General features: G+C 39.0%; 1 protein-coding gene across 6 annotated transcripts in view; it reads right to left on the bottom strand.

Annotated features, from left to right (window-relative positions):
- mef2d (myocyte enhancer factor 2d) overlaps positions 1-20,000 on the bottom strand; it is a 318,806-nt gene that overhangs the window by 23,431 nt on the left and 275,375 nt on the right. For 4 of the 6 annotated variants that reach the window (XM_061957007.2, XM_061957034.2, XM_061957018.2 and 1 more), the window contains exons 7-9: positions 14,273-14,451; positions 14,057-14,086; positions 3,493-3,610 (exon numbers count right to left, since the gene is read on the bottom strand). In XM_061957007.2, the coding sequence (XP_061812991.1) occupies positions 3,493-3,610; positions 14,057-14,086; positions 14,273-14,451 (327 nt within the window). The remainder of the gene's footprint in view (positions 1-3,492; positions 3,611-14,056; positions 14,087-14,272; positions 14,452-20,000) is intronic. The other 2 variants (XM_061957026.2, XM_061957047.2) reach the window with 1 other exon arrangement.

The raw sequence follows: 20,000 nt of genomic DNA, 5'->3' as shown, positions 1-20,000 counted from the left end.
ATGTAATGTATCATATTGACATGATATTAAATGTATCATATTGACATGATATCAAATGTATCATATTGACATATGTAATGTATCATATTGACATGATATTAAATGTATCATATTGACATGATATTAAATGTATCATATTGACATGATATGTAATGTATCATATTGACATGATATGTAATGTATCATATTGACATCATATGTAATGTATCATATTGACATGATATCAAATGTATAATTTTGACATATGTAATGTATCATATTGACATGATATTAAATGTATCATATTGACATGATATTAAATGTATCATATTGACATGATATCAAATGTATCATATTGACATGATATCAAATGTGTCATATTGACATGATATGTAATGTATCATATTGACATAATATTAAATGTATCATATTGACATGATATGTAATGTATCATATTGACATGATATGTAATGTATCATATTGAGATTATATTAAATGTATCATATAGACATAGTAAATGTATCATAATAACATGATATTAACTGTATCATATTGATATGATATTTAATGTATCATATTGACATGATATTTAATGTATCATATTGACATATGTAATGTATCATAATAACAATATTAAATGTATCATATTGACGTGGAATCTAATGTATCGTATTAACATATTTAATGTGTCATATTGACATATGTAATGTATCATACTGAGATGATATTTAATGTATCATATTGACATGATATTAAATGTATCACATTGACATGATATTAAATGTATCATATTGACATGATATTAAATGCATAATATTGACATGATATTAAATGTATCATAATAACATAATATTAACTGTATCATACTGACATGATATTTAATGTACCATATTGACATATGTAATGTGTCATAATAACAATATTAAATGTATCATATTGACATGTTATCTAATGTATCATATTGACATATTAAATTTAAATCATATTGAGATTATATTTAATGTATCATAATAACAATAATTAATGTATCATAATAACATATTTAGTGTATCATATTGACATGATATCAAATGTATCACAACAACATGACATTTAATGTATCATAATGACATGATATTAAATGTATCATAATGACATGATATTAAATGTATCATAATAACAATATTAAATGTATCATATTGACATGATATCAAATGTATCATAACGACATGATATGTAATGTATCATATTGACATTACATTACATCATATTGAGATGATATTTAATGTATCATATTGCATCATATTGACATGATAAGTAATGTATCATATTGCATCATATTGACATGATATGTAATGAATCATATTGAGATGATATTTAATGTATCATACTTACATGATTTTAAATGTATCATAGTGACATGATATTAAATGTATCATATCGACATGATATTTAATGTATCATATTGACATATTTAATGTATCATATTGACATATGTAATGTATCATATTGACATGATATCAAATGTATCATATTGACACGATATCAAATGTATCATAACGACATATGTAATGTATCATATTGACATTACATTGTATCAAAATTGACATGATATTTAATGTATCATATTGACATATGTAATGCTTCATATTGTATCATATTGACATGATATGTAATGTATCATATTGTATCATATTGACATATGTAATGCATCACATTGTATCATATTGATATGATATGTAATGTATCATATTGTATCATATTGACATGATATGTAATGTATCATATTGAGATGATATTTAATGTATCATACTTACATGATATTAAATGTATCATAGTGACATGATATTAAATGTATCATAGGGACGGCGTGGCGCAGTGGGAGAGTGGCCGTGCGCGACCCGAGGGTCCCTGGTTCAATCCCCACCTAGTACCAACCTCGTCATGTCCGTTGTGTCCTGAGCAAGACACTTCACCCTTGCTCCTGATGGGTGCTGGTTAGCACCCATTCACACACAGCTCCCTCCATCAGTGTGTGAATGTGTGTGTGAATGGGTAAATGTGGAAGTAGTAGAAGTAGAAAAGCGCTATACAAGTACAACCCATTTATCATTTATATTATTTATCGACATGATATTTAATGTATCATATTGACATATTTAATGTATCATATTGACATGTTATCTAATGTATCATATTGACATATTAAATGTATCATATTGAGATTATATTTAATGTATCATAATAACAATATTTAATGTATCATAATAACATATTTAGTGTATCATATTGACATGATATCAAATGTATCATAACAACATATTACATGTATCACAATGACATGATATTAAATGTATCATAATAACAATATTAAATGTATCATAATAACAATATTAAATGTATCATATTGACATGATATCAAATGTATCATAACGACATGATACGTAATGTATCATATTGACATTACATTACATTGTATCATATTGACATATTTAATGTATCATATTGTATCATATTGACATGATACGTAATGTATCATATTGTATCATACTGACATGATATGTAATGAATCATATTGAGATGATATGTAATGTATCATACTTACATGATTTTAAATGTATCATTCATAGTGACATGATATTAAATGTATCATATCGACATGATATTTAATCTATCATATTGACATATTTAATGTATCATATTGACATATGTAATGTATCATATTGACATGATATCAAATGTATCATATTGACACGATATCAAATGTATCATAACGACATGATATGTAATGTATCATATTGACATTACATTGTATCAAAATTGACATGATATTTAATGTATCATATTGACATATGTAATGCATCATATTGCATCATATTGACATGATATGTAATGGATCATATTGTATCATATTGATATGTTATGTATCATATTGAGATGATATTTAATGTATCACACTTACATGATATTAAATGTATCATAGTGACATGATATTAAATGTATCATATCGACATGATATTTAATGTATCATATTGACATATTTAATGTATCATATTGACATGTTATCTAATGTATCATATTGACATATTAAATGTATCATATTGAGATTATATTTAATGTATCATAATAACAATATTTAATGTATCATAATAACAATATTTAATGTATCATAATAACATATTTAGTGTATCATATTGACATGACATCAAATGTATCATAACAACATATTAAGTGTATCATAATGACATGATATTAAATGTATCATAATAACAATATTAAATGTATCATATTGACATATCAAATGTATCATAACGACATGATATGTAATGTATCATATTGACATATGTAATGTATCATATTGACATTACACTACATTGTATCATATTGACATGATATTAAATGTATGATATTGACATGATACTAAATGTATCATAACGACATGATATTAAATGTATGATATTGACATGATATTAAATGTATGATATTGACATGATATTAAATGTATCATATTGACATGATATTTCTCAGTCTCACCAGTGTTGTAGGGGGTCTGCATGCCGGAGAAAGGCGCCAGGAGGCTGGGAGTGGCCACAGAAACCACGGGGGTGATCAGCGGCTGTGGAACCTGCGAGCCGCCGAGCCGCTGAGCATTCTGGGAAGAGCAAAACAAGGCGGGCGTTAAAGAGCAGGAGGCGTGTCCACAGGTGTGACTCCAGCACCCCCCTACAGGTGAACTATTTCACCGAGACATTCTGACGTGTGAGGAGGCGGGTCCTCGTGCCCATAAAAGGGGGATGTGACGTTGCGCAATCACAACGCCATGCTCGCTCAGCGGGAAGAACAAAGGTTGGCGTTAGCATGCACAACCATTTACTGTACCTCTTACTGTACTTGAACACATTGCGGAGGCTTTCTGATCCCATCACGCTAAATGTGCAACTTGCATCCGGTTGCCTTGGTGACGCAGGGCTCGTCAATGACACGATGACAACACCTGTGTGTGTGTGTGTGTGTGTGTGTGTGTGTGTGTGTGTGTGTGTGTGTGTGCATACAATCTGGCCACTTCATTAGGAACGATGCACAATCTGATTTAAAAAAAATCTGCCTGGAGTGTTTGTCTTATTTAGACAGCTGTGATGCAATACACAATAAACATGGATAAATGGTAAATGGGTTGTACTTGTATAGCGCTTTTCTACCTTCAAGGTACTCAAAGCGCTTTGACACTACTTCCACATTTACCCATTCACACACACATTCACACACTGATGGAGGGAGCTGCCATGCAAGGCGCTACCAGCACCCATCAGGAGCAAGGGTGAAGTGTCTTGCTCAGGACACAACGGACATGACGAGGTTGGTACTAGGTGGGGATTGAACCAGGGACCCTCGGGTCGCGCACGGCCACTCTTCCACTGAACCACACCGTCCCCATAAACATAAAGGTAAGCTATGAAGTGTGACCAGTAGATGGCAGTCACACATAAGAGATACGTGTAGACTCCACTATGACTCGAGTAAACAACACCAACATTTTATATGTTCCATTGAAAATACAGAACATTACACACGGCGCTCAAAAATCTATCAAAATGTTTTAGTACGACTTTGGTAAGCTACAATGTGTGACCAGTAGATGGCAGTCACACATAAGAAATCACGTGTAGACTGCACTATGACTCGAGTAAACAGCGCCAACATTTTAAATGTTCCATTGAAAATACAGAACATTACACACGGCGCTCAAAAATCTATCAAAATGTTTTAGTACGACTTTGGTAAGCTATGAAGTGTGACCAGTAGATGGCAGTCACACATAAGAAATACGTGTAGACTGCACTATGACTCGAGTAAACAGCGCCAACATTTTAAATGTTCCATTGAAAATACAAAACATTACACACGGCGCTCAAAAATCTATCAAAATGTTTTAGTACGACTTTGGTAAGCTATGAAGTGTGACCAGTAGATGGCAGTCACACATAAGAGATACATGCACTATGACTCGAGTAAACAACGCCAACATTTTATATATTCCATTGAAAATATAGAACATTACACACGGCGCTCAAGAATCCATCAAAATGTTTTAGTACGACTTTGGTAAGCTACGAAGTGTGACCAGTAGATGGCAGTCACACATAAGAGATACGTGTAGACTGCACTATGACTCGAGTAAACAACACCAACATTTTATATGTTCCATTGAAAATACAGAACATTACACACGGCGCTCAAAAATCTATCAAAATGTTTTAGTACGACTTTGGTAAGCTACAATGTGTGACCAGTAGATGGCAGTCACACATAAGAAATCACGTGTAGACTGCACTATGACTCGAGTAAACAGCGCCAACATTTTAAATGTTCCATTGAAAATACAGAACATTACACACGGCGCTCAAAAATCTATCAAAATGTTTTAGTACGACTTTGGTAAGCTATGAAGTGTGACCAGTAGATGGCAGTCACACATAAGAAATACGTGTAGACTGCACTATGACTCGAGTAAACAGCGCCAACATTTTAAATGTTCCATTGAAAATACAAAACATTACACACGGCGCTCAAAAATCTATCAAAATGTTTTAGTACGACTTTGGTAAGCTATGAAGTGTGACCAGTAGATGGCAGTCACACATAAGAGATACATGCACTATGACTCGAGTAAACAACGCCAACATTTTATATATTCCATTGAAAATATAGAACATTACACACGGCGCTCAAGAATCCATCAAAATGTTTTAGTACGACTTTGGTAAGCTACGAAGTGTGACCAGTAGATGGCAGTCACACATAAGAGATACGTGTAGACTGCACTATGACTCGAGTAAACAACACCAACATTTTATATGTTCCATTGAAAATACAGAACATTACACACGGCGCTCAAAAATCTATCAACATGTTTTAGTACGACTTTGGTAAGCTACAATGTGTGACCAGTAGATGGCAGTCACACATAAGAGATACGTGTAGACTGCACTATGACTCGAGTAAACAGCGCCAACATTTTAAATGTTCCATTGAAAATACAGAACATTACACACGGCGCTCAAAAATCTATCAAAATGTTTTAGTACGACTTTGGTAAGCTATGAAGTGTGACCAGTAGATGGCAGTCACACATAAGAAATACGTGTAGACTGCACTATGACTCGAGTAAACAGCGCCAACATTTTAAATGTTCCATTGAAAATACAGAACATTACACACGGCGCTCAAAAATCTATCAAAATGTTTTAGTACGACTTTGGTAAGCTATGAAGTGTGACCAGTAGATGGCAGTCACACATAAGAGATACGTGCACTATGACTCGAGTAAACAACGCCAACATTTTATATATTCCATTGAAAATATAGAACATTACACACGGCGCTCAAGAATCCATCAAAATGTTTTAGTACGACTTTGGTAAGCTACGAAGTGTGACCAGTAGATGGCAGTCACACATAAGAGATACGTGTAGACTGCACTATGACTCGAGTAAACAACACCAACATTTTAAATGTTCCATTGAAAATACAGAACATTACACACGGCGCTCAAAAATCTATCAACATGTTTTAGTACGACTTTGGTAAGCTACGAAGTGTGACCAGTAGATGGCAGTCACACATATGAGATACGTGTAGACTGCACTATGACTCGAGTAAACAACGCCAACATTTTATATGTTCCATTGAAAATATAGAACATTATACTAGGCGCTCAAAAATCTATCAAAAAGTTTTAGTACGACTTTGGTAAGCTACGATGTGTGACCAGTAGATGGCAGTCACACATAAGAGATACGTGTAGACTGCAATATGACTCGAGTAAACAACGCCAAAATGTTATATGTTCCATTGAAAATATAGAACATTACACACGGCGCTCAAAAATCTATCAAAAATGTTTTAGTACGACTTTGATAAGCTATGAAGTGTGACCAGTAGATGGCAGTCACACATAAGAGGTACGTGTAGACTGCATTATGACTCGAGTAAACAACGCCAACATTTTATATGTTCCATTGAAAATATAGAACAATACACACAGCGCTCAAGAATCCATCAAAATGTTTCAGTACGACTTTGGTAAGCTATGAAGTGTGAGCAGTAGATGGCAGTCACACATAAGACATACGTGTAGACTGCACTATGACTCGAGTAAACAACGCCAACATTTTATATATTCCATTGAAAATATAGAACATTACACACGGCGCTCAAGAATCCATCAAAATGTTTTAGTACGACTTTGGTAAGCTACGAAGTGTGACCAGTAGATGGCAGTCACACATAAGAGATACGTGTAGACTGCACTATGACTCGAGTAAACAACACCAACATTTTAAATGTTCCATTGAAAATACAGAACATTACACACGGCGCTCAAAAATCTATCAACATGTTTTAGTACGACTTTGGTAAGCTACGAAGTGTGACCAGTAGATGGCAGTCACACATATGAGATACGTGTAGACTGCACTATGACTCGAGTAAACAACGCCAACATTTTATATGTTCCATTGAAAATATAGAACATTATACTAGGCGCTCAAAAATCTATCAAAAAGTTTTAGTACGACTTTGGTAAGCTACGATGTGTGACCAGTAGATGGCAGTCACACATAAGAGATACGTGTAGACTGCACTATGACTCGAGTAAACAACGCCAAAATGTTATATGTTCCATTGAAAATATAGAACATTACACACGGCGCTCAAAAATCTATCAAAATGTTTTAGTACGACTTTGATAAGCTATGAAGTGTGACCAGTAGATGGCAGTCACACATAAGAGGTACGTGTAGACTGCATTATGACTCGAGTAAACAACGCCAACATTTTATATGTTCCATTGAAAAAATAGAACAATACACACAGCGCTCAAGAATCCATCAAAATGTTTCAGTACGACTTTGGTAAGCTATGAAGTGTGAGCAGTAGATGGCAGTCACACATAAGACATACGTGTAGACTGCACTATGACTCGAGTAAACAACGCCAACATTTTATATGTTCCATTGAAAATATAGAACATTACACACAGCGCTCAAGAATCCATCAAAATGTTTTAGTATGACTTTGGTAAGCTACGATGTATGACCAGTAGATGACAGTCACACATAAGAGATACGTGTAGACTGCACTATGACTCGAGTAAACAACGCCAACATTTTATATGTTCCATTGAAAATATAGAACATTACACAGGGCGCTCAAAAATCTATCAAAATGTTTTAGTACGACTTTGGTAAGCTACGATGTGTGACCAGTAGATGGCAGTCACACATAAGAGATACGTGTAGACTGCACTATGACTCGAGTAAACAACGCCAACATTTTATATGTTCCATTGAAAATATAGAACATTACACACGGCGCTCAAGAATCCATCAAAATGTTTTAGTACGACTTTGGTAAGCTATGAAGTGTGACCAGTAGATGGCAGTCACACATAAGAGATACGTGTAGACTGCACTATGACTCGCGTAAACAACGCCAACATTTTATATGTTCCATTGAAAATATAGAACATTACACACGGCGCTCAAGAATCCATCAAAATGTTTTAGTACGACTTTGGTAAGCTATGAAGTGTGACCAGTAGATGGCAGTCACACATAAGAGGTACGTGTAGACTGCACTATGACTCGAGTAAACAACGCCAACATTTTATATGTTCCATTGAAAATATAGAACATTACACACGGCGCTTAAGAATCCATCAAAATGTTTTAGTACGACTTTGGTAAGCTATGAAGTGTGACCAGTAGATGGCAGTCACACATAAGAGATACGTGTAGACTGCACTATGACTCGAGTAAACAACGCCAACATTTTATATGTTCCATTGAAAATATAGAACATTACACACAGCGCTCAAGAATCCATCAAAATGTTTTAGTATGACTTTGGTAAGCTACGATGTGTGACCAGTAGATGGCAGTCACACATAAGAGATAGGTGTAGACTGCACTATGACTCGAGTAAACAACGCCAACATTTTATATGTTCCATTGAAAATATAGAACATTACACAGGGCGCTCAAAAATCTATCAAAATGTTTTAGTACGACTTTGGTAAGCTACGATGTGTGACCAGTAGATGGCAGTCACACATAAGAGATACGTGTAGACTGCACTATGACTCGAGTAAACAACGCCAACATTTTATATGTTCCATTGAAAATATAGAACATTACACACGGCGCTCAAGAATCCATCAAAATGTTTTAGTACGACTTTGGTAAGCTATGAAGTGTGACCAGTAGATGGCAGTCACACATAAGAGATACGTGTAGACTGCACTATGACTCGCGTAAACAACGCCAACATTTTATATGTTCCATTGAAAATATAGAACATTACACACGGCGCTCAAGAATCCATCAAAATGTTTTAGTACGACTTTGGTAAGCTATGAAGTGTGACCAGTAGATGGCAGTCACACATAAGAGGTACGTGTAGACTGCAATATGACTCGAGTAAACATTGCCAACATTTTAAATGTTCCATTGAAAATATAGAACATTACACACGGCGCTCAAAAATCTATCAAAATGTTTTAGTACGACTTTGGTAAGCTATGAAGTGTGACCAGTAGATGGCAGTCACACATAAGAGGTACGTGTAGACTGCACTATGACTCGAGTAAACAACGCCAACATTTTATATGTTCCATTGAAAATATAGAACATTACACACGGCGCTCAAGAATCCATCAAAATGTTTTAGTACGACTTTGGTAAGCTATGAAGTGTGACCAGTAGATGGCAGTCACACATAAGAGATACGTGTAGACTGCACTATGACTCGAGTAAACAACGCCAACATTTTATATGTTCCATTGAAAATATAGAACAATACACACGGCGCTCAAGAATCCATCAAAATGTTTTAGTATGACTTTGGTAATCTATGAAGCCACACCGCTTGATGTGCTTCAACATAGGAGTATTATTATGGTGTGTGTATAAGGTAAGACATATTATCTGGCGTTTTGTTTCCTAATATTATGCAAAAGCAACTTTTCTTCCCTTCTGGTACCTGCTGATCTGTATTTGGGATCTGCATAAGTCCTGAAAAATTGCGCGCGTCCGCCTTTGCAGTCCGTGCCGACCGCGTAGTTGATAATAGAGATGTCCGATAATGGCTTTTTTGCCGATATCCGATATTGTCCAACTCTTAATTACCGATTCCGATATCAACCGATACCGATATATACAGTCATGAAATTAACACATTATTATGCCTCATTTTGTTGTGATGCCCTGCTGGATGCATTAAACAATGTAACAACGTTTTCCAAAATAAATCAACTCAAGTTATGGGAAAAAAATGCCAACATGGCACTGCCATATTTATTATTGAAGTCACAAAGTGCATTTTTTTTTTTTCATGCCTCAAAACAGCAGCTTGGAATTTGGGACATGCGCTCCCTGAGAGAGCATGAGGAGGTTGAGGTGGGCGGGGTTGGGGGTTGCGGGGTAGCCGGGATGTATATTGTAGCGTCCCGGAAGAGTTAGTGCTGCAAGGGGTTTCTGGGTATTTGTTCTGTTGTGTTTATGTTGTGTTACGGTGCGGATGTTCTCCCGAAATGTGTTTGTCATTTTTGTTTGGTGTGGGTTCACACTATTTGTAACAGTGTTAAAGTTGTTTATACGGCCACCCTCAAGTGTGACCTGTATGGCTGTTGACCAAGTATGCCTTGCATTCACTTGTGTGTGTGAAAAGCCGTAGATATTATGTGATTGGGCCGGCACACAAAGGCATTGCCTTTAAGGTTTATTGGCGCTCTGTACTTCTCCCTACGTCCGTGTACCACTCCGCACAGCGGCATTTTAAAAAGTCATATATTTTACTTTTTGAAACCGATACTGATAATTTCCGATATCACATTTTTAAGCATTTATCGGCCGATAATATCGGCAGTCCGATATTATCGGACATCTCTAGTCGATAAGCTTCTCGTTATGGGACATTCATCCTCCACTGTTACCATTTCTAATATAAAGTAGTGTAAAGTTCTTACTTATATCTGTCAGTAAACTCACCATGAAAGCACTAAAACATACCGGTGTAGTGACTATATATTATTCACTCAAGGAACTTTAGTTATGAGAGAGTTCCGGTCGGACGTTTTTTTCACGGGACACATTTCCGGTGTTGTTGTTGTTTCCGGATGAGGAGATGCTGCTCCGTTATTGATTGAAGTAAAGTCTGAATGTCATTTAAACAGTTAGCGCCATCTTTTGACACTTCTTCCACTCCCGTCCTTGCACGCTACACCGCTACAACAAAGATGACGGGGAGAAGACGCTGCCGAAGGTGAGCCACGTAAATAAAACCGCCCACAAAACGGCGCATCCGGAAGAGTCTGTCAGAAAGCGGCATGAAGATGATGTGTAAAACATCATCTATGCAACATTTTGACCAAAGAACCAGCATTACATGTTATGTAGACCACAAGGAAGTCTTTTATATTTAGACAAAAAAAAAAAAAAAGACTCCTTTAATGCGCCTGTGAGGAGGTGTGGCCTGCAGCCCTGCAGCGAGGCGGGGTGTGCCGGGGCCGGCTCCGAGAACGGCGACAGGTGCGTAGATGGGCCACATGGGCGCAGTTGGCTGATCACCTGTCACTCTACAAAAGGGCAGCAGCCGAGAAGGATGAGGTGGGAGAAGTTGGAACTGATGAGAGAGAGCGAACCCGAGCACGAGCGAAAGCGAGAACGAGACGAGTTTATTGCAAAATAAACAAAATCTCAAAACTGCCACGCCTGTCATGTCCGTCATTGGTGGTCCGAGTAACCCGGAGGTGTGAGTCCTCCACAAATTGTTGTGGAGGACTCGCACTCTGTCTCCGTTTCGCTCGTGCTCGGGTTCGTTCTCGGGTTCGTTCTCTCCCATCAGCTCCAACTTTTCCCACCTCGTCCTTCTCGGCTGCTGCCCTTTTGTAGAGTGACAGGTGATCAGACAACTGCGCCCAGGTGGGCCATCTACGCACCTGTCGCCGATCTCGGAGCCGGCCCCGGCACACCCCGCCTCGCTGCAGGCCACGCCTCCTCACAGCGCCCTATAATCAGGTGCGCCTCATACAAACCCCGTTTCCATATGAGTTGGGAGATTGTGTTAGATGTAAATATAAACGGAATACAATGATTTGCAAATCATTTTCAACCCATATTCAATTGAATATGCTACAAAGACAACATATTTGATGTTCAAACTGATAAAAAAATGTTTTTTTTACAAATAATCATTAACTTTAGAATTTGATGCCAGCAACACGTGACAAAGAAGTTGGGAAAGGTGGCAATAAATACTGATAAAGTTGAGGAATGCTCATCAAACACTTATTTGGAACATCCCACAGGTGAACAGGCTAATTGGGAACAGGTGGGTGCCATGATTGGGTATAAAAGTAGATTCCATGAAATGCTCAGTCATTCACAAACAAGGATGGGGCGAGGGTCACCATTTCGTCAACAAAAGCGTGAAAAAATTGTTGAACAGTTTAAGAAAAACCTTTCTCAACCAGCTATTGCAAGGAATTTAGGGATTTCACCATCTACGGTCCGTAATATCATCAAAGGGTTCAGAGAATCTGGAGAAATCACTGCACGTAAGCAGCTAAGCCCGTGACCTTCGATCCCTCAGGCTGTACTGCATCAACAAGCGACATCAGTGTGTAAAGGATATCACCACATGGGCTCAGGAACACTTCAGAAACCCACTGTCAGTAACTACAGTTGGTCGCTACATCTGTAAGTGCAAGTTAAAACTCTCCTATGCAAGGCGAAAACCGTTTATCAATAACACCCAGAAACGCCGTCGGCTTCGCTGGGCCTGAGCTCATCTAAGATGGACTGATACAAAGTGGAAAAGTGTTCTGTGGTCTGACGAGTCCACATTTCAAATTGTTTTTGGAAACTGTGGACGTCGTGTCCTCCGGACCAAAGAGGAAAAGAACCATCCGGATTGTTATAAGCGCAAAGTGTAAAAGCCAGCATGTGCGATGGTATGGGGGTGTATTAGTGCCCAAGACATGGGTAACTTACACATCTGTGAAGGCACCATTAATGCTGAAAGTGACATACAGGTTTTGGAGCAACATATGTTGCCATCCAAGCAACGTTACCATGGACGCCCCTGCTTATTTCAGCATGACAATGCCAAGTCACGTGTTACATCAACGTGGCTTCGTACTAAAAGAGTGCGGGTACTAGACTGGCCTGCCTGTAGTCCAGACCTGTCTCCCATTGAAAATGTGTGGCGCATAATGAAGCCTAAAATAGCACAACGAGACCCCCAGACTGTTGAACAACTTAAGCTGTACATCAAACAAGAATGGGAAAGAATTCCACCTGAGAAGCTTCAAAAATGTGTCTCCTCAGTTCCCAAACGTTTACTGAGTGTTGTTAAAAGGAAAGGCCATGTAACACAGTGGTGAACATGCCCTTTCCCAACTACTTTGGCACGTGTTGCAGCCATGAAATTCTAAGTTAATTATTATTTGCAAAAAAAAAATAAAGTTTATGAGTTTGAACATCAAATATGTTGTCTTTGTAGTGCATTCAATTGAATATGGGTTGAAAAGAATTTGCAAATTATTTACATCTAACACAATTTCTCAACTCATATGGAAACGGGGTTTGTACATGAAAAAAGATCGAAAATAGAGCATTCATCGGCAGTGCGCCTAATAATCCGGTGCGCCCTATGGTCCGGATTGTACACACAATTGGATATTGGATTGGAACACAATGAGGCATATAAAGTCAACTCCGACTTTAAGAGAAACTGCGTTATGTGTGTTCCTAATGAAGTGGCCAGGGAGTGTGTGTGTGGAGGACGTCCGCATGCAGCGAGGTGAAAACACACATTTCTGACATGCCGGGCAGCGAATGGTCATCTGGTCACTCTGAGGCGCCTCGCCTCGCCTTCTGGTCGCCGTCTTAGCACGACGCGACTTTAAAAAGGCAACCAGACGACATGTCTCACGCTGACAAGCACAACCGTGTCACATGCTCGCCGGCGTCGCGCTCATGCACACAGTTGGGTGCCACACGGGCCTAGAAGGTTCTGAAAGAAAGGTTCTATTCACCTCGCTCACCAGCTCCAGCTCTTCTTCTGTCTGCACGGCGGGGAGGAAACACAAAAAGGCGTCATGTGACTTGACACACACACACACCACTTGACACTTTCTGATGGTGACTCTCCAGTTAGATTTTGCTGTAATTAAGGTGTAATTTCTGCTGATGCAACACAGAGGAACAACATGGGTCGCGTTTGTCAAATAACAGCTTTTTTTTTCTCTCACCAGCTGCATGAGGCTCTTGCCGCCCTGCGAGGTGATGACCCTCAGGTCCGGCTTGCGGCTGTTGACCATCTGAGGATTGGGAAGGGGCGGAGACTTGGCCGGGACCACTTTGACCAGGCTGTTGCCGTTGGAGACGGACAGAAGGCCCGGCGACGCCCTGGCGCTGATGTAGCCGTTTGCTGTGGAGAGACACAGAAGGACAGGTCCTTTAGCGGAACAGAACCAGGGACGGGTCGAGCGATGCTGAAGCAACGATTGCATTATAAAACCCAGTAAGGGGTACTGTCAGTCGGTGTGTGTGTGTGTGTGTCACTTTAAGAAAGAAACCTGTGACCCATACGACTGCTCATTTGCACCAAACTGCGTTCATCAGGAAGTTTCTATCAGCTGACAAGTGACAGCTTGTAATAAATGAAGTTGGCAAAGTGGCGTGCAGCCTTTGACAAAGTTTATTCAATTTTTTACTCATTTATTAAAAAATATATGAAATAAAAAAACATTGTTTTAGTCGCCATCATCAATCTATTGTAAATTCCAAATTATGGGCCGTTACTTTTTTCCTACACTTTGAATGAAAGTAGTGCGCAGTGTTTGAGATTATTTGTATTTTTTACTCATTTATTAGAATATATATATGAAATAAAAAATCATTGTTTTTTGTCGCCATCATCAATTTATAGTAAATTCCGAATTATAAGGCGCTACTTTGAATGAAGTCGTTAAAGTAGCGCGCAGTGTTCAACATTGTTTATTTAAATTTTTTACTCATTTATTTAAAAAAATATATGAAATAAAAAAAACATTGTTTTTTGTCACCATCATCAATTTATCGTAAATTCCGAATCATAAGCCGCTACTTTTTTCCCTACACTTTAAATGAAGTCTGCAAAGTAGCGCACAGCGTTTGACATTGTTTATTTTTACTCATTCATTAGAAAATATACACAAAATAAAAAGACATTGTTTTTTTCATCATCATCAATTTATCGTAAATTAAGAATTTAAAGATGCTACTTTTTTCCTACACTTTGAATGTACAGCATTTGACATTGTTTATTTTTATTTTTTACAAATTTATTAAAAAATATATATGAAATAAAAAAAACATTGTTTTTTTTCGCCATCATCAATCTATCGTAAATTCCGAATTTGTAAGCCGCTACTTTTTCCCTACACTTTGAATGAAGTCGTTAAAGTAGCGCGCAGTGTTCAACATTGTTTATTTAAATTTTGTACTCATTTATTAAAAAAAATATATGAAATAAAAAAAACATTGTTTTTTGTCACCATCCTCAATTTATCGTAAATTCCGAATCATAAGCCGCAACTTTTTTTCCTACACTTTAAATGAAGTCTGCAAAGTAGTGCGCAGCGTTTGACATTGTTTATTTTTACTCATTCATTAGAAAATATACACAAAATAAAAAGACATTGTTTTTTTCATCATCATCAATTTATCGTAAATTACGAATTTAAAGACCCTACTTTTTTCCTACACTTTGAATGTACATCATTTGACATTGTTTATTTTTATTTTTTACAAATTTATTAAAAAAAAATATACGAAATAAAATAAACATTGTTTTTTGTCGCCATCATCAATCTATCGTAAATGCCGAATTTGTAAGCCGCTACTTTTTTCCTACACTTTGAATGAAGTCGTTAAAGTAGCGCGCAGTGTTCAACATTGTTTATTTAAATTTTGTACTCATTTATTAAAAAAAAAAAAAGAAATAAAAAAAACATTGTTTTTTGTCACCATCCTCAATTTATCGTAAATTCCGAATCATAAGCCGCAACTTTTTTTCCTACACTTTAAATGAAGTCTGCAAAGTAGTGCGCAGCGTTTGACATTGTTTATTTTTATTTTTTACTCATTCATTAAAAAATATACACAAAATAAAAAGACATTGTTTTTTTCATCATCATCAATTTATCGTACATTCCGAATTTTAAGACGCTACTTTTTTCCTACACTTTGAATGTACAGCATTTGACATTGTTTATTTTTATTTTTTTACAAATTTATAAAAAAAAAATATACGAAATAAAATAAACATTGTTTTTTGTCGCCATCATCAATCTATCGTAAATTCCGAATTTGTAAGCCGCTACTTTTTTCCTACAATTTGAATGAAGTCTGCAAAGTAATGCGCAGCGTTTGACATTATTTTAATTTTTTACTGATTTATTAAAAAATATATACAAAATAAAAATACATTGTTTTTTCATCATCATCAATTTATTGTAAATTCCGAATTATAAGATGATTCTTTTTTCCTACATTTTTAATGCGCAGCGTTTGACATAATTTTTATTTTTTACTCAATTATTAAGTTCCGAAGTATAAGCCGCTACTTATTTCCTACACTTTAAATTAAGTCGTTAAAGTAGCGCACAGTGTTCAACATTGTTTATTTAAATTGTTTACTCATTTATTAAAAAATACATATGAAATAAAAAAAAACGTTGTTTTTAGTCGCCATCATCAATCTATTGTAAATTCCCAAGTATAAGCGAAAACTTTTTTCCTACACTTTCAATGAAGTCTGCAAAGTAGCACACAGCGTTTGACATTGTTTATTTTAATTTTTTTTACTCATTTATTAAAAAATATACACAAAATAAAAAAACCGTTTTTTTCATCATCATCAGTTTATCGTAAATTCCGAATTATAAGACGCTACTTTTTTCCTACACTTTGAATGTGCAGCGTTTGACATTGTTTATTTTCATTTTTTACTAATTTATTAAAAAATATCCATCAACCATCCATCTCCTTCCGCTTATCCAAGGTTGGGTCGCGGGGGCAGCAGCCTAAGCAGAGAAGCCCAGACTTCCCTCTCCCCAGCTATTTCGTCCAGCTCCTCCCGGGGGATCCAGAGGCGTTCACAAGCCAGCCGGGAGACATAGTCTTCCCAACATGTCCTGGGTCTTCCCCGTGGCCTCCTGCCGGTCGGACGTGCCCTAAACACCTCCCTAGGGAGGCGTTCGGGTGGCATCCTGACCAGATGCCCGAACCACCTCATCTGGCTTCTCTCGATGTGGAGGAGCAGCGGCTTTAGTTTGAGCTCCTACCGGATGACAGAGCTTCTCACCCTATCTCTAAGGGAGAGCCCCGCCACCCGGCGAAGGAAACTCATTTCGGCCGCTTGTACCCGTGATCTTGTCCTTTTGGTCATAACCCAAAGCTCATGACCATAGGTGAGGATGGGAACGTAGATCGACCGGTAAATTGAGAGCTTTGCCTTCCGGCTCAGCTCCTTCTTCACCACAACGGATCGATACAGCGTATGCATTACTGAAGACGCCGCACCGATCCGCCTGTCGACCTCACGGTCCACTCTTCCCTCACTCGTGAACAAGATTCCGAGGTACTTGAACTCCTCCACTTGGGGCAAGATCTCCTCCCCAACCCGGAGATGGCACTCCACCCTTTTCCGGGCGAGAACCATGGACTCGGACTTGGAGGTGCTGATTCCCATCCCAGTCGCTTCACACTCGGCTGCGAACCGATCCAGTGAGAGCTGAAGATCCTGGCCAGATGAAGCCATAAGGACCACATCATCTGCAAAAAGCAGAGACTTAATCCTGCAGCCTGCTGACCTCGACTGCGGATGTTGTGGATTGGTGGAGGGAATACTTCGAAGACCTCCTCAATCCTACCAACACGTCTTCCTATGAAGAAGCAGTGCCTGGGCAATCTGTGGTGGGCTCTCCTATTTCTGGGGCTGAGGTTGCCGAGGTAGTTAAAAAGCTCCTCGGTGGCAAGACCTCGGGGGTGGATGAGTTCCGCCCGGAGTTCCTTAAGGCTCTGGATGTTGTGGGGCTGTCTTGGTTGACAAGACTCTGCAACATCACGTGGTCATCGGGGGCGGTACCTCTGGATTGGCAGACCGGGTTGGTGGTTCCTCTCTTTAAAAGGGGAACCGGAGGGTGTGTTCCAACTATCGTGGGATCACACTCCTCAGCCTTCCCGGTAAAGTCTATTCAGGTGTACTGGAAAGGAGGCTACGCCGGATAGTCGAATCTCGGATTCAGGAGGAACAATGTGGTTTTCGTCCTGGTCGTGGAACTGTGGACCAGCTTTATACTCTCGGCAGGGTCCTTGAGTGTGCATGGGAGTTCGCCCAACCAGTCTACATGTGCTTTGTGGACTTGGAGAAGGCATTCGACCGTGTCCCTCGGGAAGTCCTTTGGGAAGTGCTCAGAGTATGGGGTATTTTCGACTGTCTGATTGTGGCGGTCCGCTCCCTGTACGATCAGTGTCAGAGCTTGGTCCGCATTGCCTGCGGTAAGTCGAACACGTTTCCAGTGAGGGTTGGACTCCGCCAAGGCTGCCCTTTGTCATCGATTCTGTTCATAACTTTTATGGACAGAATTTCTAGGCGCAGTCAAGGCGTTGAGGGGATCCGGTTTGGTGGCTGCAGGATTAGGTCTCTGCTTTTTGCAGATGATGTGGTCCTGATGGCTTCATCTGGCCAGGATCTTCAGCTCTCACTGGATCGGTTTGCAGCCGAGTGTGAAGCGACTGGGATGAGAATCAGCACCTCCAAGTCCGAGTCCATGGTTCTCACCCGGAAAAGGGTGGAGTGCCATCTCCGGGTTGGGGAGGAGACCCTGCCCCAAGTGGAGGAGTTCAAGTACCTTGAAGTCTTGTTCACGAGTGAGGGAAGAGTGGATCGTGAGATCGACAGGCGGATCGGTGCGGCGTCTTCAGTAATGCGGACGCTGTATTGATCCGCTGTGGTGAAAAAGAAGCTGAGCCGGAAGGCAAAGCTCTCAATTTACCGATCGATCTACGTCCCCATCCTCACCTATGGTCATGAGCTTTGGGTTATGACCGAAAGGACAAGATCACGGGTACAAGCGGCCCGGAATGAGTTTCCTCCGCCGGGTGGCGGGGCTCTCCCTTAGAGATAGGGTGAGAAGCTCTGCCATCCGGGAGGAGCTCAAAGTAAAGCCGCTGCTCCTCCACATCGAGAGGAGCCAGATGAGGTGGTTCGGGCATCTGGTCAGGATGCCACCCGAACGCCTCCCGAGGGAGGTGTTTAGGGCACGTCCAACCGGTCGGAGGCCACGGGGAAGACCCAGGACACGTTGAGAAGACTATGTCTCCCAGCTGGCCTGGGAGCGCCTCGGGATCCCCAGGGAGGAGCTGGACGAAGTGGCTGGGGAGAGGGAAGTCTGGGCTTCCCTACTTAGGCTACTACCCCCGCGACCCGACCTTGGATAAGCGGAAGAAAATGGATAGATGGATGGATGTGGCCAAACAGCTCAATTTTTGCTTCATCTGATATCACATGGACAAAGATAAGACCTTCTGGAGGAAAGTTCTGTGGTCAGAACTTTTGATCGCGACTGTATATACATACATACATACATATATAGTTAATTTACATGCAGTTGGCTTTCGGCCCCTTGACCAAATTTTTTTAGCCCAATGCGGCCCCCAAGAACAAAAAGTTTTGACACCCCTGATTTATGGCATACATTATCTAGATCGCACAACCCTTAAGTAATTGTTGCGTTTGGACCAGTTGTTCCTCCCAGGGAATTCAAGTTGCTGGTCGCTCCCAAGCTCTTTCTATGACACTTAAAGCTGAGTAGAAGAACCACCAGAGACAGAATAGGTATTTTGTAATTTTATCTCCAAAGCTTTGGAAATACAATGAGACCAGTCCAGCATAGAACATTCAATCGCGCAGCTAAGATGGTCTGATCTAAA

The sequence above is a fragment of the Nerophis lumbriciformis genome, linkage group LG04 (assembly GCF_033978685.3).
Source record: "Nerophis lumbriciformis linkage group LG04, RoL_Nlum_v2.1, whole genome shotgun sequence".
In the NCBI taxonomy this organism is placed as follows: domain Eukaryota; kingdom Metazoa; phylum Chordata; class Actinopteri; order Syngnathiformes; family Syngnathidae; genus Nerophis; species Nerophis lumbriciformis.
The sequence above is the reverse complement of the archived record's forward strand: the minus strand, read 5'-3'. Positions and strand labels throughout refer to the sequence as shown.